General features: G+C 42.8%; 2 protein-coding genes across 6 annotated transcripts in view; one reads left to right on the top strand and one right to left on the bottom strand.

Annotated features, from left to right (window-relative positions):
* The window catches only part of hdlbpb (high density lipoprotein binding protein b), a 13,848-nt gene extending 3,896 nt beyond the window's left edge, over window positions 1-9,952 (bottom strand). Inside the window, exons 1-22 of one of the 2 annotated variants that reach the window (XM_062065110.1) lie at window positions 9,827-9,952; window positions 8,904-8,982; window positions 8,368-8,469; window positions 8,113-8,264; window positions 7,834-8,049; window positions 7,253-7,459; window positions 6,961-7,176; window positions 6,675-6,881; window positions 6,453-6,560; window positions 6,269-6,373; window positions 6,108-6,186; window positions 5,894-6,033; window positions 5,717-5,821; window positions 5,530-5,643; window positions 5,375-5,461; window positions 5,176-5,307; window positions 4,879-5,097; window positions 4,589-4,810; window positions 4,292-4,510; window positions 418-559; window positions 198-325; window positions 5-109 (exon numbers count right to left, since the gene is read on the bottom strand). In XM_062065110.1, coding sequence (XP_061921094.1) covers window positions 5-109; window positions 198-325; window positions 418-559; window positions 4,292-4,510; window positions 4,589-4,810; window positions 4,879-5,097; window positions 5,176-5,307; window positions 5,375-5,461; window positions 5,530-5,643; window positions 5,717-5,821; window positions 5,894-6,033; window positions 6,108-6,186; window positions 6,269-6,373; window positions 6,453-6,560; window positions 6,675-6,881; window positions 6,961-7,176; window positions 7,253-7,459; window positions 7,834-8,049; window positions 8,113-8,264; window positions 8,368-8,443 — 2,979 coding nt within the window. In that variant the 5' untranslated portion in view covers window positions 8,444-8,469; window positions 8,904-8,982; window positions 9,827-9,952. The remainder of the gene's footprint in view (window positions 1-4; window positions 110-197; window positions 326-417; window positions 560-4,291; window positions 4,511-4,588; window positions 4,811-4,878; window positions 5,098-5,175; window positions 5,308-5,374; window positions 5,462-5,529; window positions 5,644-5,716; window positions 5,822-5,893; window positions 6,034-6,107; window positions 6,187-6,268; window positions 6,374-6,452; window positions 6,561-6,674; window positions 6,882-6,960; window positions 7,177-7,252; window positions 7,460-7,833; window positions 8,050-8,112; window positions 8,265-8,367; window positions 8,470-8,903; window positions 8,983-9,826) is intronic. The other variant, XM_062065111.1, reaches the window with a different exon arrangement.
* The window catches only part of arhgef15b (Rho guanine nucleotide exchange factor 15b), a 24,188-nt gene continuing 10,896 nt past the window's right edge, over window positions 8,773-22,064 (top strand). Inside the window, exons 1-7 of one of the 4 annotated variants that reach the window (XM_062065114.1) lie at window positions 8,773-8,833; window positions 13,679-14,162; window positions 15,697-16,539; window positions 16,618-16,660; window positions 16,743-16,795; window positions 16,892-17,064; window positions 17,162-17,322. In XM_062065114.1, coding sequence (XP_061921098.1) covers window positions 13,766-14,162; window positions 15,697-16,539; window positions 16,618-16,660; window positions 16,743-16,795; window positions 16,892-17,064; window positions 17,162-17,322 — 1,670 coding nt within the window. In that variant the 5' untranslated portion in view covers window positions 8,773-8,833; window positions 13,679-13,765. Of the gene's footprint in view, window positions 8,834-10,712; window positions 11,008-13,675; window positions 14,163-15,696; window positions 16,540-16,617; window positions 16,661-16,742; window positions 16,796-16,891; window positions 17,065-17,161; window positions 17,323-22,064 lie in introns of those variants that run through there. The other 3 variants (XM_062065115.1, XM_062065113.1, XM_062065112.1) reach the window with 3 other exon arrangements.

The raw sequence follows: 22,064 nt of genomic DNA, 5'->3' as shown, positions 1-22,064 counted from the left end.
TAACCTCATACTCCTCCATCATCTTTCGGATTCCGCTGCCCTTCTGCCCGATGATGTAGCGATGAAGCTCATAAGACGCCTCCACGTCCTCCGTGACAGGCACCAAGGCCTGAGGGAGAAAACGTGGTTAAAAAAGAGCCGGGAGGGAATTTGATTGAAACAAACAAAAAAGATTCTAAACAAACATGAGAACCTACTAGCAGAGCAACTTTGGCCAGCTCACACTTCTCGGCTCGACCTGAAATCATGATCATGTCGCACTTACGGGGCACAAACTCAACCTCTGGAGGGACGTCACCATTCTCCTGTGGTGAACCCTCAAGACCTTGGCAGGAAAACACAGATTTGTCTGTGATGTCAGCTCTCAAAGGTAAAAGCGTCATATAATCAACAACAGTCGCTGGCATCAACAACAACCTGCAAGAGCGTCTTCTCTCTCAGGGAACTTGATCTGGACCTCGTGCTCACGGGTGAGATGCTGAATGCGACTGCCCTTGGGCCCCATAATGGCGCGGTGGTAGCGCTGAGGGATCGCCACCTCCACACTCACCTGGGACTCCTACACAAGGGAGGAACAGAAGACAACCACACACAACAACAACAACCACATGGTTAATCACTGGCGTATCATTTACCAGACAGGTGTTAAACTCCCGGACCGTTATTCTACCCGAAAGGCAAATTTTAGTAACCCCAACTTCAGCAGCACTGTTCCATATATCTCATATATACAGATATACCTTATCAACTACAATTATCATTTGAAGCCACAATGTTTTTATTAGAATGCATTGTACTAATCATTCTTACTATGGGTGTCATGTTAGCACCAAATGTTTGTCAGAGAGAGAAAGGAATGAGAAAGTTCAGAGAAGAAATTAAGAAATACTCAGTGAAGAAAACACAGCACTAAGACAGGAGATGAAGACGCTGGGAGAGGAGAATGTAACATTGCCTTACTCTCTGAGCACTCCCCACAGGACTTCCCAGAGTACACGGTCGAATGCCTTCTCCAAGTCCACAAAGCAAATATATACTGGTTGGGCAAACTCCCATGCACCCTCAAGGACCCTGCCGAGAGTATAGAGCTGGTCCACAGTTCCACGACCAGGACGAAAACCACACTGTTACTCCTGAATCCGAGGTTCGACTATCCGGCGTAGCCTCCTCTCGAGTACACCTGAATAGACCTTACCGGGAAGGCTGAGGAGTGTGATCCCACGATAGTTGGAACACACCCTCCGGTTCCCCTTCTTAAAGAGAGGAACCACCACCCTGGTCTGCCAATCCAGAGGTACCGCCCCCGATGTCCATGCAATGTTGCACACAGCATCCAGAGCCTTAAGGAACTCCGGGCGGATCTCATCCACCACCGGGGCCTTGCCACCGAGGAGCTTTTTAACTACCTTGGCAACTTCAGCCCCAGAAATAGGAGAGCCCACCACAGATTCCCCAGGCACTGCTTCCTCTTAGGAAGACGTGATGGTAGGATTGAGGAGGTCTTCGAAGTATTCCCTCCACTGATCCACAACATCCGCAGTCGAGGTCAGCAGAACACCATCCCCACCATACACGGTGTTGACATTGCACTGCTTCCCCTTCCTGAGGCGGCGGATGGTGGTCCAGAATCGCTTCGAAGCCGTCTGGAAGTCGTTTTCCATGGCTTCCCGAACTCCTCCCATGTCCGAGTTTTTGCCTCCGCGACCGCTGAAGCCGCACACGCTTGGCCTGTCGGTACCTGTCTGCTGTTGCTTGCGGCCACAGCTCCAATCGGCCGCCTCGACAATAGAGGTACGGAACATCGTCCACTCGGACTCAATGTCCAGCGCCTCCCTCATGACATGTTCAAAGTTCTTCCGGAGGCGGGAATTGAAACTCTCTCTGACAGGAGACTCTGCCAGGCGTTCCCAGCAAACCCTCACAATGCGTTTGGGCCTGCCAGGTCTGTCTGGCATCCTACCCCACCATCGCAGCCAACTCACCACCAGGTGGTGATCGGTAGAAAGCTCCGCCCCTCTCTTCACCCGAGTGTCCAAAAAATGAGACCGCAAATCCGATGACACAACTACAAAGTCGATCATGGAACTGCGGCCTAGGTTGTCCTGGTGCCAAGTGCACATATGGACACCTTTTTGTTTGAACATGGTGTTTGTTATGGACAATCTGTGACGAGCACAAAAGTCCAATAACAAAACACTACTCGGGTTCAGATCCGGGCGGCCATTCTTCCCAATCACACCTCTCCAGGTTTCACTGTCATTGCCAATATGAGCGTTGAAGTCACCCAGTAGAATGAGAGAATCACCCGGGGGTGCACTCTCCAGTACTCCCTCGAGTGAATCCAAAAAGGGTGGGTATTCTGAGCTGCCGTTTGGCGCGTAAGGGCAAACAACAGTCAGGACCCGTCCCCCCACCCGAAGGCGGAGGGAAGTTACCCCCTCGTCTACTGGGTTGAACTCCAACGTGCAGGCTTTGAGCCGGGGGGCAACAAAAATTGCCACCCCAGCCCGTCGCCTCGCACTGCTGGCAACGCCAGAGTGGAAGAGAGTCCACCCCCTCTCGAAAGAACTGGTTCCAGAGCCCTTGCTGTGCGTCGAAGTGCGTCCGACTATATCTAGCCGGAACTTCTCCACCTCTCGCACCAGTTCAGGCTCCTCCCCCCCCAGCAAGGCGATGTTCCACGTCCCAAGAGCTAGCTTATGTAGCCGAGGATCCGACCGCCAAGTGCCCTGCCTTCGGCTGCCGCCCAGCTCACATTGCACCCGACCTCTATGGCCCCTGCTATGGGTGGTCAGCCCATTGGAGGGGGGACCCACGTTGCCTCTTCGGGCTGTGCCCGGCCGGGCCCCATGGGGACAGCCCCGGCCACCAGGCGCTCGCCATCGTGACCCGCGTCCGGGCAAGGGAAATCTGGGTCCTTCGATTGTATTTTTCATAGAGGTCTTCGATGTTGTATGCATGCATGTTCGAAATAAACTCAAACTCAAACAGTGCTTCTCTCCCATAGTACCCTCTTTTATTTTCCTGGCGCTCACCAGTCACAGCTTTCTATTTAAACTATTCAAGCAGGAACGAACGAACAGCAGCATTTCCATGGTGCTGAATTATAGTTTCCTGTGACGTTATTTCCCACAATCCTGCATGTTATTAAAATGTTTCTGTCATGGTGCCCTACACAGACAACAGAAGTAGAGATGCTCTACCTGCTCGTTTGCAAAGCAGTGAACTAAAGAGACAGCCGGGGGTCTGTATGGCCATTAAATGCCACAAGAGACGAGGAAGAGGAGTATTCTTGGATGTTAGTACTTGTTGCCAGCTGATCCGAGCAATATGTTGGAAATTGTCTCGAAAACTGTCTTACAAGTGAGTCGTAGAAAACATTTAATTAATACATTGGCCTGATTTCAATTATATAGTATGCAAGTGGAGGAGTTCAAGTACCTCGGAGTCTTGTTCATTAGTGAGGAAAGAGTGGATCGTGAGATCGACAGGTGGATCGGTGCGGCGTCTTCAGTAATACGGACGCTGTATCAATCCGTTGTGGTGAAGAAGGAGCTGAGCCGGAAGGCAAAGCTCTCAATTTACCAGTCAATCTACGTTCCCATCCTCACCTATGGTCATGAGCTTTGGGATATGACCGAAACGACAAGATCACGGGTACAAGCAGCTGAAATGAGTTTCCATTGCCGGGTGGCGGGGCGCTCCTTGATGTCATCCAGGAGGATGCCAGATGAGGTGATTCGGGCATCTGGTCAGGATGTCACCCGAACGCCTCCCTAGGGAGGTGTTTCGGGCACGTCCGACTGGTAGGAGGCCACGGGGAAACCCATGACACGTTGGGAAGACTATGTCTCCCGACTGGCCTGGGAACACCTCAGGATCCCCCTGGAGGAGCTGGACGAAGTGGCTGGGGAGAGGGAAGTCTGGGCTTCCCTGCTTAGGCTGCTGCACCCGCGACCCGACCTCGGATAAGCGGAATAAGATGGATAGATGGATGGAGTATGCTTTGGTGGTAAAATGCAAGTTGGTGTCACATGAAATGCGGGTCGATGTGAAAAAGTACATGCCAAGCAATGTTTTGTTTGACATGTGCGAAGAAGCAAAGTTGACCGGTCATAAAATTTATTTTTGTGCGCACAGGTCTTGCGGATGTCTGCTTAGTGTATGCGTGGATCTTATGCCCAAGTATGTTTGAGACTTCACAAGGAATCAAGGAGAAAACATGAATGTTTTTGTAACAATACTCGTAATTGTCAAGGATGATTTGACTTCCTTTCTTGGAATTTCTTACCAGCTCCTCGATGATCTCTGTGATGCGTTTCTTGGCTGCTTCCACACAGTCTTTGGCTCCCTTCAGAAAAACCTTTTGGCTATTGACCCCCGTGCGGGGAAAACTCACTGCCACACCACCATATTCCTCAGCCAGCTCCCGCAAAACCTGACCTCTCCGGCACACAAAGTGGCGGTGGTGGCGGACCTCTACGTCCATGCTGTCCTCCACTACATTGTCCTGGGGAAGAAAAAATGTTTTATATTTTAAACAAAGAAATATCAAGTTACTTGTAATGAGTCCTGTGGAGAACATCACCAGGTTTTGCACCAGGCTTTCTAGTTCCTTCTGTGCCTGACGGACTGCTTCCTCTTTCCCAACGATGGTGATGATTTCCTGCTCTATGTCATCAGGCGACGGAAAAATGATGCGGGCGCCTGTCTTGTCCCGTACGCGGCGGATATTGGCCCCGCCTCGGCCGATCAGGAACTTGTGGTACTCGGGTTTGGCCTGCAGTTCAACTGTGAAGTTGTTGACTTGCTAAAAGGGAGAGAAAATGGTTGCACTTCTCTTTTTAAACTATTTCTCCATTGTCTCCCTTCACTTACCTTCTCCTCAGCCAGCTGCAGCAGTTGCTTTTTGGCCTTTTCCACCTCCCCAGCAGGCCCTCTGATGGTGACCTTGTCTGAGCCAGAACCCTCAGAGGGGAAGTGGATATGGACGCCACCACATTCCTCCATGACCGAGCGAACCAGGCAGCCTTTGGAACCAATCAGGGAGTTGTGAAGCTTGGCTGGGATGGTGACTTCTGCCTCTTTAATGTTGGCCTTAAGTAGGCGAGGAAGGAAAAGGAGCTGTTGTGAGAATGGGACACACACATTTGCTTTGTTCATTTGTTAACTCACCAATTCTCTCTGAATGGCGAGGATGCGTTCTCTTGCAGCATCACAGTTGCCCTTCTTGCCCGTGATGACGATCATCTCAGAGTTGCTGTTTTCTGTGGGCAGGTCGATCTTAGTGTTGGTCTCCTCACGGATCTGCCATGAATGACAACACGTCACATCCTGTACACTAAGTCACAGGCTTGCATGAGTACAGCGCTACCTTTTTGATGTTAGCACCCCCTTTGCCGATAATGTTTTTGTGAAACTGCTTGAAGATGGGAATGGAGAGCGAAAAGCTGTTCTCTATCTGCAGAGAGCAAAAGCATGCTGTGAACAAAAACACTTCACAGTCAGCGTGCTTTGCTGAGGTCATACCAGGTCAGCAATCATCTTCTGAAGAAACTTGGCACACTTCTCCACCTCGCTTTTGGGTCCTCTTAGCTGCACAATGTTGCTCTTTTGCGCTGGGTCAGGGAAGTTGATAATAACCTGGAGGTTAGAGTTTGTGAGAATTTTTTTGACAATCAAATAGAAGGAAACATTGAGGAGAGAGCAGGGTCACCTCAGGGAACTTGTCTCGAACTTCCTTGATCTTTTCTCCCTTCTGGCCAATGATTGTCCGATGGAACTTGTGCTCCACAATTAGGTCTTTGGTCCTCTCGTTCTCCTGGAAGCCAGTTTGAAATTTAGTCAGATTGCTTTTACTTCTCGTCATCAATCATGACTAACTTGTGTTTACCATTCTTTGGACCATCTCTGTGAGTTCCCTGCGAGCCAACTGGACGCCTTTTGGATCTCCTTCAATCCGAACCAAGCCGCTTCGCTCAGAGTCCTGCGGGATTCTTACTGATACCTTGTACTGCTCCTTGATCCGATTGACTAGAAAAGAGCAAGAAAATGGTTGGAAAGACAATTGCTCGTATGGCTCAGTTTATATCCAACAATCTACTGACTATTGGCACCGTTCTTCCCGATGAGGTGTCTGTGGAAACGCTGATCTATGCTGATCTCAGTGTAGTCCATCCTCACAAGCTGGACACACAGGAGGACAAAACAAAACTTTAAAAGAGAAATATGACAAATGGAAGAAGACCGTAAACATTCCCCCACAGACCAGGTCCTTGATGATCTCTTGTATCTGGTCCTGAGCCAGCTCTACCTCCTCAGTCGGTCCCTCCAGGCTGATACGCTCCTCGCCATCTGTAAACTCAATATGAACCTACGCGCACAAAACTAGTCAATATCTATTCATCATCATTTTGGCTTCTTCTTTACCTTCCATGTTACGTTTCTCTTACCCGGGGCAGCTGCTGTGTTATCCGCCCAATGTTCTGTCCCTTCTTGCCGATTATGAATCGATGCAGCCAGGCCGGGGCCGTCACCTCCACCAGCATCACACTCTTTGCCTGCGCAGCGAGGATTAAACAGAGGAAAAAAAGTCTCCATTGAACAGGTGTACAAAGACTGAGATGAGTGACTTTAGGAAGAAATACTCATATCTGTGTACTGTATCTTCTCACCTTGGCATAGACCTGTGTGAGGGCCGGTCCCAGCTTGTCAGGCTCCCCCCTGAGGATGATGGTTTCTGAGCCTGAATCTAGTGGGGGAATCTCTACCGACACCCCTGTGGCCTCCAGAATTTCCTGCAAGGTGTTGCCCTTTGGACCAATTATGTATTTATGCTGCGTCTTCTTCACCTCCACGGAAATGGTGGTGGTCTTCCTCTTCTGTTGGGCAAGAAGAAAAAAAAGTTATTATTTTACTGTTGCAGCACTATCTTTGGCTTGATAGTGCATTCCTACACACCTTATCGTCATAGATGGCTCGAATGCGGCTGAGTGCCAAGGCAACACCCTCCTTCTCCCCGGTGATGACGATCTCGTCTTTCGGCAGGCTGGGCGGGGGGACGCTGATGCGTGCGCCCGTCTCCTGACTCAGCTCCTGCACTAGTCGGTTGTGTGGGCCAGCAATGAAAGGGTGGAAGACCTTTTCCAGGGAGAGGCGCTCCACTGCACGCTTGTCCTGGGGAGAGGGATTTAAATAACAGAGCGCTGTTCGTGTGTCAAAGACAGCCCGGTGACTTTCACCCATGTCTAACCTGCTCAGCTGAGATCAGAAGGATCTCATGACGAGCCTTCTCGATACCCTCCTTAGTGCCGGTGACGCGAATGTTGGCGCTGGGGTCGTCAGGGCGTGGAATAGCGATCTTGGTGGCCGTCTTCAGCTCCAGCTCTTGCAGCTTCTCCCCATTCTTCCCAATTACAAAGCGATGATGCTCTTTTGGGATGCTGATGGTGGCTGAGGCCTAAGGGCGCAGGTAAAGTTAAAGTTAAAGTACCACTGATAGTCACATGTACACACACTAGGTGTGGTGAAATTACTCTCTGCGTTTGACCCATCCCCTTGTTCCACCCCCTGGGAGGTGAGGGAAGCAGTGAGCAGCAGCGGTGGCCGCGCTCAGGAATAATTTTGGTGATTTAACCCCCAAGTCCAACCCTAGATGCTGAGTGCCAAGCAGGGAGGTAATGGGTCCTGTTTTTATAGTCTTTGGTATGACTCGGCCGGGGTTTGAACTCACAACCTACCGATCTCAGGGTGGACACTGTAGGCAGTCAAAAAAGTAAGCGCAGCCACTAATAAAAGCAACAACCTACAACATTTTTCTTTTTCTGACTTTACCTGAGTCTGCAGTCGTGCTACAATTTCCTTGCGAGCCTTCATCACAGAGTCCAGTTTTCCGGTGACCATGATGGACAGGCCTTGGTCTTTAGCCAGGGACAGCTCAATGTGGGCTCCGGTCCGCTGCATGATGTCCAAGCACACTTTAGCCTCTTCACCCTCCCCAAACTGGCTGTTGTCCTTGTAGCGGCGCTCCTCAAGTGGCACATGAAACACCTGGAGACATCGCAGGTCAGTAGAGCATGTCGAGTGTCAAGATGCATTAATTGGCAAACTGACCTGGGTGATGACAGAAGCTTTGATTGGTCTGATCTTGCCCCCCCAGGCAGGGGCTACCTCCCCAGCCTTCTCCCCAGGTGCCCCCTTCTCTGGCAGTGGCGGGAAGGCCTCCAAGTAAGTGGGGATGTAAGCCTCATCCTCCGGGACACAGCCTGCTCCACAAAGGTGAGAAAATGTGATTACATTCAAAGATATTTCTATGGTTTATGGTTTGAGTTAAGAAGTGTTTTTTAAGAAATTATGTGAAAATATTACCCATCATCTCCTGGTCCTTCAGGCCACTGCGGTGCTCCGCAAAGCTCTCAGGGGTTAAAACTGCCACAGAGCTCATGGTTCAAGACTTATTCCGCTATTCCACTGAGTCAACAGAAGGAGGTTAAAAAAAAAAAAGAAAGAACAGATGACGCACATTTTTTTCAGCATGTCCAACCACAGTTTTGCACAACATGCTACACCTGAGACCCTCCAATTAATCCTTGACAGACACATGGGGTCCACTGTGCCTCGGGGACACACTCAAACACACACTGTGTCTCAGTGTGCAACATTCCTGGTGACACACAGTCATAAACTCACTGAATGCACAACCCTACTGGCTGTTTGCAACATTGACTGATCTGTCTAAAATGTTCCAGAAGGATGACTCTCTTCTGAAACGCTGCTTTATGCTTGCCAGAGCTTTCACTTTCCTCACGACTGCAAGGCCAAATGTAAGCTACCGGTAAGTACAGCGCAGACAAACACTTCTTGCAGGCTACTTACTTTATTAACACAATGTCAAAGAGTCTTACCTGCAAAGGTCAATTGCCAGAGAGTCCGTCCAGTTAGCAGCTACCGTAGGCGTTTCAGTGTGAGTCTGTTTTTCAGCTCCTGGATGCATTGATTTCCATAATTAAAAAACAGTCTGTAAGCAAACACAGCACACCTACACCGTGCTGCACACTTCTATGTAAGCTCTCAAGGTGTCGAGAAGTGAAGTTTACTGTTACACAGTTTACTACAACATTACCACACAAGCATCTGCTGCACTCGTACAATTATTGTTGTATACACATATCATTGTATTTATTATCGTATGCTAAGACCAGGTTTCACACTATTCCAGTATAGTACCTGTAATAGCGTATTTGTATATTTCCTGTTTGGCCATTTCACTATGCACTAGCGATTACATACTGCAGTTTTAATTATATAACACATGCTTAATTAGTATACGCCTCCTCCGCTTTATAACTAGTAATAACGTGCATTTGTGATAGTGATGGTTGTGGGGGATGCATTGACCAACTAAGATAACAATGTCTTCCTAAACTGGGGGAAGATGGAGAGACGACATAATCCAGCCCTGAGGCGCATCACAAACCAGTCGACTGCGTTGCTAGCTCGGGCTTTCCTCCGCTTCTTGGACGGAATAAATTCACCTCTGCTAGCAATCGCGGCCGCAACATAGGTGGTTGTATGTTTTTAAATATAATTTAAATAAACACACATAACGGGGGCATACGTCATGATTAGCCGCCCGTGCTCTCTGATAATCGGCTAAAACAAACAAGCCAAGCGCACTAGCGACAGAGCGCTAACCTTGCTAACCCCGGCTCTCTTTTGTGGGCAAACAGACGGCTCTCTGTCTTAATTACACACAGACGTGAAGCTTCTCAAACGTTATTGTCATTTAAATATAATTGTTAATCATAAAAATTTAACGGCACCATACCTTTACAGAGAGAAATCTAGCAGAGGGTGTGCGTTTGACAGGTGATGGTGTAAACACAGATGTGATTGGTCCAGCAGCATTTTCCCTGCCGGCGGAGGGATACACTCAGATGCGCTTCGACTCCACAGACCGTCAAGCCAATTGCCGCAGTATATTTACGCCACGGGAGCATCTAAATAAAATAGACCCCCGTGAGTCATCTATCTATCTACCTTACTGCTGTCACATACTCAGCCACGCTGTACCAACTGGTTGCTTATTTGCAGTATTTACAAGTCAGCTTTTGACATCAATTTCTCATGTATTATGGAATTATGTACTCCATACAAATGCAAAGGCCCAGTTACATTTTATAAAATTGTCAAAAAATATGTTTCTACACTAAACCTAACCGTTATCTATTAATGGAGAATGTTATGAAGTGTGTTCACAATTCTCAGTTCAGACGCTAGGTGGAAGTAGCACATAAATAAACTAACAGGTGGGGCGTGGCGTTCAACAAATCATCTAGAAATTAGATATTTAGTCGTAGAACTAATACAAAGTAAACATTCACCGCGAAAATGTAATCAGAATAACTTATACATTCACGTTCAGGCCCATTAAATGTTTCTCAGGCGTATAATGAAACTGATGCGACTGACAGGATCATGACTTGTCGGGCTTCACAATAAAAGGCATCTCCACACACAATAAGCACAAAACTGTCTGTTTACTCATTGATATAGCTGCACATGACAGCGTGCTGTAGCAATCATATAGCCAGGCAAAGGTGCGTTTCATATCTAGCCTTTCTATCTTGTCTTTTTTACTACAGTAGGTCCTGAGTGCGAAGTTTTGTTTTGAAAAGCTTGTGGTAGTGTCGATCCTAGTACGTCTAGCTTTATCACTTGTACCTCCATAGAGAGGTGTTGTGCTGCCTGCCCTCCGCGCCTGGCTCGCACTCTCTCTGCCGGCAACAAAGAAGACAAGACGTCCATTCGTAATCGATTTTACTTTTTCAAAACATTCTTTGTTTGACCGTTGTGTTTTTCTATGTTCTCGTGTATTTTAAAGCGGTTTGTCTTACGGAGGGACTTTTTATACACCGGAATAGTAACTAATATTGTCCAGGTTGCTTGCTAACAATGGTGGAGCCCAATGACTGAAGAGCAATACTCTCTCACGTCTCAATCATCCTGGTGAGTTCTCCTTGTTTTTACTAACTTTTTTACACATTTAGTCACAACTAAAAAACTATGCTGGGGTTGAGGAACGTCTAAATTGAACAAACCTATTTACCTTTAAGGCTTTTTAAATATTGTGGTTAAACTGAACCACTTGTGCAACTATGGAACATCATGAGAATACCTCTAAACACTAGAAGTACATGCACAAGCAGACTGAAAGAAAACAGTAGAAAAAGGGTGCGTTTGTCAAATCTAAATTTAATGCAACGCATGCTAATTGACAGTTAAATTGCCTGCTGAGGCTGTAAGCATGATGCTACACAATGCAGTGGCTATTGTTTGTTTGTTTCAAACATGCTCATCAAGTTACACTGAGGAATATCACAACATGTTTACCTTTGTAAAATTCAACATGTTTAGAGAGGAGTAAGAGCTTTATAATTGCAAAGCAATATATATAATCAACATATGACTGTGTATCTATCTTAAATCCCCAAATTCTGCCTGACCTCGCACCACTTTCGTGGGTGCGTGTGTGTTTGTCCTTGCTGACACACACATTTCCATACTCTCTTCCGTCCACTACCACTAATGTTGATGCTTGCCAGCTCTTAACTCCCCACCCCCATTTAATGTGCACAGACCCATTGCTTTCCACAGCAGATGGTAAACACACTCACACACATCATTGTGTTAATGGTAGGCCTTTTAAGCACTCAAGGATTGTTCTCAAGCTGCTCTGATTTGAGGCCCCGCACCATATTTGATACATATTGGATTTACAGGACAAACACACGCTTGGCATGAATGAATGAGTGTCCCACTGACCCTGTTTAAGTGTGTGTTCAGTGTCCTCTCAACTGAAGGAAGTCACTATTGAAGTAACCAGGTCATAAGCGGAAAGGTAGACAAAAGAAGATCATTTATGAGTGCCCCTACTTAAGAGTGTTTTGAAGTAAGAGCTATCTCTCGGTGTTATCCTTTTAAGTTGCAAGGAAAAATGTGAGTTACAAGCATTCACTCCAATTGTTGCCGTCGTAAGAGTGTGAATACGATTATAGAGCGTGTAGCTAGCTAACTTAGTAAAGCAGTTCGCGTGTAGCACTGCTAGTCTGCACCATACTGAAGGAGACTGAGTTGATAGGGCCAGCCAAAGATGGTAAAATAATACTTAAACAGCAAACATTTATCCATGAAAATAAGGATAAGCTGCTGATGTCTTTAATTTTTATATATATATTTTTACATTACTTCATAAAACTGCTGTAGTTGTTACTATTACATTCTATTGTAATGTTTTTAATAGTTTTTTTAATTGTGCTTTTTTTCGAGAGGGCAAGAGCCCCAATTAATTTCAATGGGAGGTGTGATTTGAGATATAAGTGTTTTGAGGTAAGAGCTCAGTCACAGAACCAATTAAGCTTGTAAATTGAGGTACTAATGTAAGTGGATCTTGAAGTATATATTGTGGATGGTTGCACACTGTAGCAAAACCTCGACAGTCATGCCTTTATGTGTTTCAAACCATTTACACAAAAAAAACTGACTGAAACCTCCCCTTGTCTTTTTGGAACAAGTTGCCTGACTCTGTAGCACATGTTGCTCCTGAAACTGGTCCGACAAGATGGTTTAGGTTCCCAAAAACAAACAGCCACTGGTGTTGCATGGTCTAGCCTAAACCTATCATTACTTGTTTATTTGCTGCAATTTGAAATACTGTTTTATATGAAATAAATACGCACAAATCACCTGGTGAATCATCTAAAAAGTTAAATAAAGTCCATAAAGCAGCTAAGCAGCTGAATACTGTAATTATTCCTTACCGGCGTTTTCCCAAGGAGCCGTTCTTCTTTGTCAGTGTGATTCCCGACATGACTCATTCTGTTTGTATTGGGAAGGTTGGCGCCAATCATCTGCACCCCAGAGATGATGACCATTTTTGGTGTTGTTTGGTTCATGTGCCCTGCTGCATTCAGCTATTAAAGCGGTGCATCTCCAGCATAGCGGTCATTAATAACTAAGTGTTTTTGCTCAGAAGGCTTAGTGGAGACATGTTTGATTTCTTGACCTGCACGGATAAGGAGTGCACTTTTTATGGTGCAAAGGTAATTTGTTCTCTTCAGGTGCAGAGGCAGTTTGGCTTGTTTACAAAGGGCTGTGGTTTAATATGAAAGGATTATGCGGAAATTACTAATTTCCACGTGACATTTTGAGGGAATGAGGCTGTTGAAGACTATTCAACCCTGCTTTGAATAGACATTTCCCTTTCATTTTTAGTCTGTTTGTCTTTTCTTCAGTGTGTAAACCTCTCAGCCTTATCCTGCAAATCACTGCCCCAATAATTACCTTCTCAAATAGCGGGTCGGGCTTCCTTGGGGTGGCGGGGTGGCGGAGCACGGTGCGATGCCAGGGGGGGCATGTGTGACCTCGGGGCCGTACCAAAATATGATGAAGCGTATGTAGCACTTGGCTTATCTGTAACCACGGCGGGAGACAAGGAAAGACCAGTGTGTTTCCTTTATTGCTAATAAGCTATGCAGAGGTATATTTAGAAATTATACTATTTATAGTCTCGGTGAAGAATGTGGGGGCGCAAAATATTTTCTTCTTCCTAGGAGGGGGTAAAAGAAAATATTTGAGAAGCGCTGCCTTACTCTAACATTTGTGTGCCTCTTTTCAGCAGGCGTGGATGACTTGTTCAGAAGGACACTGAAAGCCTGGCCTCGGATTGTGAGCACTTCCTCAGAGAAGACCCCCCGCCCCATCCATCATGTCTGCCCGGGATTCAGCTCAGCTTACGGCATCTCATTCAGATGAGGTCAAACTGCGTCCAAACCTCCCCCCAAAACCGACAGAACGATCCACCTCTCTTCCATGTGATGAGAGTGAACGCTCCATCAGCCCCTCTGGCGTGAACGTGAAGAGGATCGTGAACAAGTTAACCAAAAACACGGTTGACACGGACAAAAGCGTAGCGTGTGGGGAGCCGGTACAACGGATGCCCATGAAAAAGCAGCCCGTGATTAAACCAAAACCTGTGTCTGCCGCCTCCACTTCGGGGTCGCATTTAGCACCTCCATTGCCAAAGAAGAGGCTTCGCACCCCACCGATGAGGAGCACAGAGTCAGAAGACACCGGCAGCATCTGCAGCGAAGGAAGTCGATCAGGTACACACTGCCTTAAATATGCAGGTTCATCTTTAATATTTCACTCCGGAAAAAATAAGACATCTCACTAAAAGGCTATTCAGACCGACCACAACCCCAAGTCAGCAATAACCGCAACAAAATATGGTCTTGCTGGCGTCTGTCCACGCCCTAATCTGTGTGTGTGTGCACTAATTAGGTACAAACATACCTCATTTGTGTTGTTCCACATACTGTAGGTGTGGCTCATGTGTTCCAAGAATCATAAACCGGTTCTGTTGGTGACCTGAAGAGTTTCACATTCAATAAGAGTATATTGTGTGTGTTTTAATGCTGAATGTGCAAGTTATGATCACAACAGTGTCAAGTTCAAGAGCCTAAACTATTGAGTGACCATCATGTATTGTGTGCTGGCAAAACTGCAACGCAACTGGTGATATTTTGTTTTAGTTGTGCTGTTTTTACACTGACTGTACAATACATTATTGGTGTGATTTTAAATAAGAAAATTATGTCAAAGCACATATTTGTGTGTTCAAAAGTGCTTAATTAATGAGCAAAGTTGAAAAAATATATATATTACACTTTTCACATACATGAGTCACAAAGTGCTTCACAACTTATAAATTAATGTATAAAAAGGCAAAAAAAATACAATAACATTTAATAATTAGTTTGCAACAAGGAAAAACTTACACTTCTTTCTGAAAAGTCTCTGTATTTATATGAACTTAACAGTCTTCCAAACTATCTATTTATGTTTGAAGACACCAATTACAAAATGTGCTGACTGCCTAGTAAAAAATAAAAGTGGAGTTGCAATGGTTGTGAGAGGGTTATTGGTGCACGTTTAAGGGCCTGATTTACTAAATATTTGTGTGTACTAAAACACGTGCAAACTTGATAGCACACGCAAAACTAATCTACTAAATACATGCAAAGTAGATAACGTCTGTTAAATGAGTAGAACAAGGCGTGAAATCCATTTTGCGTCTGTCTTTATTACTATGCAAAATACATGCTCATCATCAATCGCCCACAATTCTGGGAGGAGAAGATGCAAATATAATTATTTAGCTCGAGCAATGTGATTTATCAACACTCATCACCGTTTTGCGAGCACTATTTTGCGTTTTATTTAGCACGTGTCATAATGACATGAAACTGACCGTTCCACTCACGGCTGTAGTATCAGTGCTTGCGCTGCACAGACAGACAAGAATCCTGCGTCCTACAGTACGTGTGTGTGTGTGTGTGTGTCAACATTTGTGTTGTAGATTATAGAAGTGTACTGCTGGTTCAACACATCATACACATGAATCACATGAATGTGTATAAGATCATCAAGTGTCTCCGTGGTAAAAGTCCACGCAAAAATTCTAATTTAAATAAACCACTTTTCAGTTGCACAAAGCAGTGTTAGTAGATCACACGCAACACGCCCACTCATAGTACATGCTATTTTACTTTTTGCACACGTCGTTTAGCGTGAAGTATTTGTATCTGAGTAAATCAGGCCCTTAGTGGTCCTAAGCGCAGATCTTCCCTCTTGCAGAACCTGATGGAAAAGAGGTGGAGGAACAATCGGCTGGGAAAGCAGAGGGCGAGAAACATCCAGACAGCGTCCCCGTCCCCAGCTCCTGCTGCAACACGAGCTGCAGCTGCATGTGTCACCTCCAGCGGCCTGGCATGAAGCTGGTGTGGGTGCCAGTGACAGGGGAGGACAACAGCATTGGCACAGAGAAACATGGGAGCATTGAGGAGGAGAAAGAGAAAGAGCATAGGAAGGACTGCGAGAAGCATGTGGAGGTGGAAGATAAATGCAATAAGAAAGGACCTGAGGTGGAGAACAGGGAGACAAAGACAGAAAAGAAAAAGATCCACAACTCGTTGGACGTTAAAATCAGCGAACGTGACAGAACATTTACAGAACCAGTATCTCCCTTTCTTCAGCCTGCTGTCCCACAACAGAATCCGCTTGTGCCAGACAACGACAAAGCCACCCAAGAAGAAACATTTGAAAATATTTATGAGACGCGTATCTGTGCGGTTGATCCAAGTCACAAAAAGAAAGACACAGATGAGGTGGATAGTCCTCAAGTCACTGTGCCTTTAGCTCGCCCCTCTAGGCCTCTACAGAGCGAGATGGACAGTTCTTCAGGATCAGGGGGTGATGATGTGCCGCCCTCAATCCCGCCCCGTTTAGTTATCACTCAGAACTCTCGTTGCCTCGTGCCCAATTCTTCAGTGGAGGATCGGGGCTCACTGCGACCCTCCACCCCCAGCAGAAATAGCAGGACCCCGCCGCACACCAGCCCCAGACTGCAGAGACCTCTGCAGTCGCTGCCAAAGACAGATCTCAGCAATAGCAGCAGTCACACAAGCGTACAGAAAAACGGTTTGTATAGTTTCACTTTTACTTTGTGCTCCTAGCGGTGATTGTGGATGACTCCCAACATGTGCTTCATCTTTTCAGGAGGAGACGATGACGGATGGAAGGATGATTCGACTGAAGAAGAGTGAGCTAGAGCAGCACGCAAAGACCAGAAAATGTTGTTATTGTGTTATTCCATTTCACACTCGCTTGTCTTCCTGTTGCAGGCCTCCCACACAGAACAAGTTTTCCAACAAGTGGAAGTCCCGGCTGCAAAATGGTGAGGAGAAAAGCTTAGTAAAGTAAAGTCTAAAAAACATCATACACATAGAGACCTCATCATACTTGCCACATGACTACCCTCCCACCCCCCCAGAGCCTCTATACCAGACGTATCGGGCCACCGTCATCACCAAGGAGATCCATCAGCAGACAAAAACAGGCCCCCTGCCCACACCACCGCAGAACACCCTGTGGCGGGATGTCCCGGCAGTACAGGAGAGTGGCGTCCTGGAGAATCTCACAGACGCACAGTGCAAGTATCAGGAGGTGAGAAAGTTGCACAAATGAACTCAAAGGATTGTATTCTACTGTAAGTACAGTATAATAAACTATTTGAGCTTGAACATTATGCCCTTCCCGGCAGAGTATGTTCGAGGTATTGACATCAGAAGCCTCCTATCTTCGGTCGTTGCACGTGTTAACAGAACACTTCTTGGAAAACCGTGAGCTAAAGGAGACGCTGGTCCATATGGATAAGAAACCCCTCTTTTCCAACATTTTTAGGGTCCGTGAGGTCAGCGAGAGGTAAGAGGAAAAAGTAACACAGTAGATCCCTGGTGAAAAAGTGAGAATAATGGACGCACCCTAAAAATTCCTATTTTTGATAATCCAACCCTATAATATGCCTGTCACAGTTATTAAACACAATTTAAATTCCCTTTTCTGTATTGAAAGACTATTTCAGATGTACAATATGCAGCAGCGGTCACCAGGGGGGTCGTAAATATTGTATTATTAGACTTTTAAGATATTTTATATATCAACCCCAGACCAAACGAGAGCGCGCAGTTCAGTACTGTGGCCACGTATTGGCTCAGCCTGAGGCATTATTATATTGGATTACTAGAGTGTTAAGGTGACTAAAGTATGTCATTTCATGTGTAGAGGGCTTTCATAATGTTGAACATATTTAGAAGGTTGTAAAGAGGTTTTTTATGCTCAAGATATGAAAATATTTGATTTATAAATAATGAGGGTGTACCCCGCCTTCCGCCCGATTGTAGCTGAGATAGGCTCCAACACCCACCGCGACCCCATAAGGGATAAGCGGCAGAAAATGGATGGAAGGATGGATTCTTACTTTGCAAAAAATTTATTTATTGCGGTCATGTCCGGAACTAATTAAAGCAGCACTAAGTAACTCTTCAACCTTCATAAAATATTTTCATACCTTTTGGGATGATACATGGACTTGCAACTAGTTGAATGACACCTCTATTGGGGGACGGCGATCATGCTCCCAAACATTCACATACTTATTTTCTCTACTTGAAACTGTAAGTAATTAATTTCTTTATAGTAACCTCAACAGGAATTGGGCGCTATAGGCAGGGCAAAAAACAGCGCTGTCTCACAAGTCAAGTCACTCAACATTTTCCAGCACGTATTATAGATTATATACGATTATATTAATAATGAATAAAAAACATACATTATAGCCCCTGCCTCGAAAGAAAATAATGTTTTCCTTGGTGCCCTTCCAACTTGACTTGGCGCCCTAAAATATGAGCCATCCTTTAAGGCAGGGGTCACCAACGCGGTGCCCGCGGGCACCAGGTCGCCCGTAAGGACCAGATGAGTCACCCGCTGGCCTGTTCTTAAAAAAAAATATTATTATTATTTTTTTATTTTTTTTTAAATCAACATAAAAAAAACACAAGATACACTTTCAATCAGTGCATCAACCTAAACAACCTCCCCCCCATGCACACTCATCCACATCCACTCACACAAAAGGGGTTATTTCTTTCTGCTACCAATATTCTGGTTCCCACAACATAGACAACACACATGCAAGGGACACAGTCCCTGAAGCACACATGATTGTATGTGCTGCTGGTCCACTAACATTTTCATTAATTACTATTTTTTATGTAATTATTTTTATATTGTTTTACTTATATTGTTTTTTATTTATTTATCTTATTTTATTTTTATTTTTTTAAAAGGACCTTATCTTCACCAGACCAGGTCGTCAATGAAATTAGATTTGTTTAAAGGGTTTTTAAAACCAGGTCCAGTCCAGATAATGTCCAAGTCGGACTCAGCAACACACACCTTCATTCATGTACACAGAAAAAAATTAGGGAACACAACAGATTGCATATAATTTATAAACAATATTGCATTTTCAAAATAAGCATTTATGTACAGTCCAGGTTATGTCCAGGTCACTCAAATTAGGGAACACAACAACAGATGGCATATAATCTATAAACATAATTATACTTTCAAAATAAGCCTTTGAGGACCTCCCATCTTTTTTTTAATGTTTTTTGGCATCATTATCGTTTTCAACCGTGTAACTTTCTAAAGTTAAAAAATACTGAATAAATGTTTTAAAGAAAGTAATACCAAGTGAGTATCTGATTTTGGCCTTAAAAATAAACATTTTACCGAGTACTATAATTAAATTGACTAAATCATGATTGTCAATGAACTGTCCTAAAATAACAGAGACCACATCAAGCTTCATGAACAAACCAATCCTTAAACACATTTTTTCAACTTCCACCCAGAATGAAGACACAATATGACAATACCAAAACAAATGCAGGGTGGATTAAGACTCCTGACAACAAAATCGGCAATCATCTGACTCTGTCATATTCCATAATTTTAACATTTTCCCCGTGGGTAAGAAGTTATAAATAATTTTAATTTGAAAATAACGATTTTGCACATCGATAGTAGTTTTATAGATTAGTTTGAATATTGCATCCCATGGCAACGGGCAGTCAAAAAAGTCCTCCCATTTTCCATATGTGTTGTATGGGACAGCCTTCAAAGATTTCTTTTAAAATAAAAATTATATTTTTTTTTATTTATTTGAGTTCCTTTTTGCCAACTAGCATTTCTTATTAGAGGTTTAAAAACTAATAATTTAGTAGTTCCATAATGAATTATTTGTTTCCATCTTTTCCCAATTACTCCAGTTAGTTGATTAAATGAAAAGCTTGAGCAAGCATCACCATACATAGTTCTAAATTCATCATATTTCATAATTTTACCATTCTCATTGATAATATCATTGACAAAAATGATTCCTCTTTCAAACATATTTTTCCAAAAGAAAGGCTTTCCATCTATTACAATAATAGAGTTCATCCATATTATCTGCTGCAAAATATTGTCTCTTTTTTCTGGCACATAAAATTGAAAACACCACCATGAGTGGATTGTTTCCCAGCAGACTCTCTACATAAGAAAAATGGGAGGGGATCACTTGTAAAAAAGGATACAATTTATTTTGATACAGTAAATGTTTTTTGTCCAACAGGACACTTGTGTACCACTCAGTGTTTAAATACATCTTTGGAACAATTGATGCTTTTAAAGACAGACACACAGCTTCAAGGTTGAGAAGTTTCAGGCCCCCATATTCATACTCATTGTACAAAACCTTTCATTTAATCTTTTCTGGTTTGCCATCCCAGACAAAATCGAAGACCCTCCGCTCATGAATCTTAAAAAAGTTTTGTGATGGAGCTGGTAATGACAAAAACAAATAAATAAATTGAGGAATAATTAACGAGTTGACAATAGATATTTTACCATACAAGGTTAAGGATTTTTCTTTCCACAATTGCATAATTTTGTCCAGCTTTCTTAGTCGATTATCATAATTTACTGAGCCTAGATCTTCCAGATTCTCTGGGACAACAACACCAAGTATGTTAACTGGTCCATCTGTCCACAAAACAGGCACTTTGTATTCCATTCGAATGGACGTTCCCTTTATATTTCTGATCCTTAACATTTTACATTTATCATAATTAAGCTTAAGGCCCGATTGCTGTGAAAATATGTCCAAAAGATTAAGAAAGTTCCGCAAACAATGAGGAAAAATGTTATCTTTGTGAATCAGCCTTTTCTGACATGAACTTCATCAAGAACAAACACAGAACACGCCTCACTGATGCACATCTGCAAGACTCACTCAGAGTTGCAGTGTCAAGTTACACACCAGAGTACAACACACTAGTTAACAGCATGCAATGCCAGGCTTCCCACTAACTGAAAAAGAAACAGATAACAGATTTGGTGTCCAGTTCAAAGTGTGACATGATTTAAAAATTTGAGAGTTGACTTTTGTATTTTACGTGAGTTATTATTTGTACAAACATGGTGCAAAGTAATTCATGATTTGTTAAAAAAATTTAGTGGCTAGCTAGTTAAAATGGGATATTGTGATTTCACAAGACTGTCTTAGAAGTGATCATTTGAAAATTTTCAATTTGAAAAATGTGCACTTAGAGAAAATATAAAAAATAAAGTGTTGCATATTGATATTTATCTGTTTCTATATATATTTATTGTGAGAAATCATTAAGATGATCAGTGTTCCCACAAAGATAAATATCATTAATTATTAATAATAACATAGAGTTAAAGGTAAATTGAGCAAATTGGCTATTTCTGGCAATTTATTTAAGTGTGTATCAAACTGGTAGCCCTTCGCATTAATCAGTACCCAAGAAGTAGCTCTTGGTTTCAAAAAGGTTGGTGACCCCTGCTTTAAGGCAACAATTGCCTTGACCTATGTGTGTGTGTATATATACATATATACATATATATATATATATATATATATATATATATATATATATATATATATATATATATATATATATATATATATATATATATATATATATATATATATATATATATATATATATATATATATATATGTATATATATATATGTATATATATATATATATGTATATATATATATATATATATATATATGTATATGTATATATATATATATATGTATATATATATGTATATATATATATATATATGTATATATATATATATATATATATATATATATATATATATATATATATATATATATATATATATATATATATATATATATATATATATATATATATATATACATATATATATATATATATATATATATATACATATATATATATATATACATATATATATATATATACATATATATATATATATACATATATACATATATATATATATATACATATATATATATATATATATATATATATATATATATATATATATATATATGTATATATATATATATATGTATATATATATGTATATATATATATATATATATATATATATATGTATATATATATATATATATATATATATATGTATATATATATATATATATATATATATATATATATGTATATATATATATATATATATATATATATATATATATATATATATATATATATATATATATATATA

This window comes from Entelurus aequoreus, linkage group LG12, assembly GCF_033978785.1.
Source record: "Entelurus aequoreus isolate RoL-2023_Sb linkage group LG12, RoL_Eaeq_v1.1, whole genome shotgun sequence".
Lineage (NCBI taxonomy): Eukaryota > Metazoa > Chordata > Actinopteri > Syngnathiformes > Syngnathidae > Entelurus > Entelurus aequoreus.
This window is presented reverse-complemented; position numbering and strand designations above follow the sequence as displayed.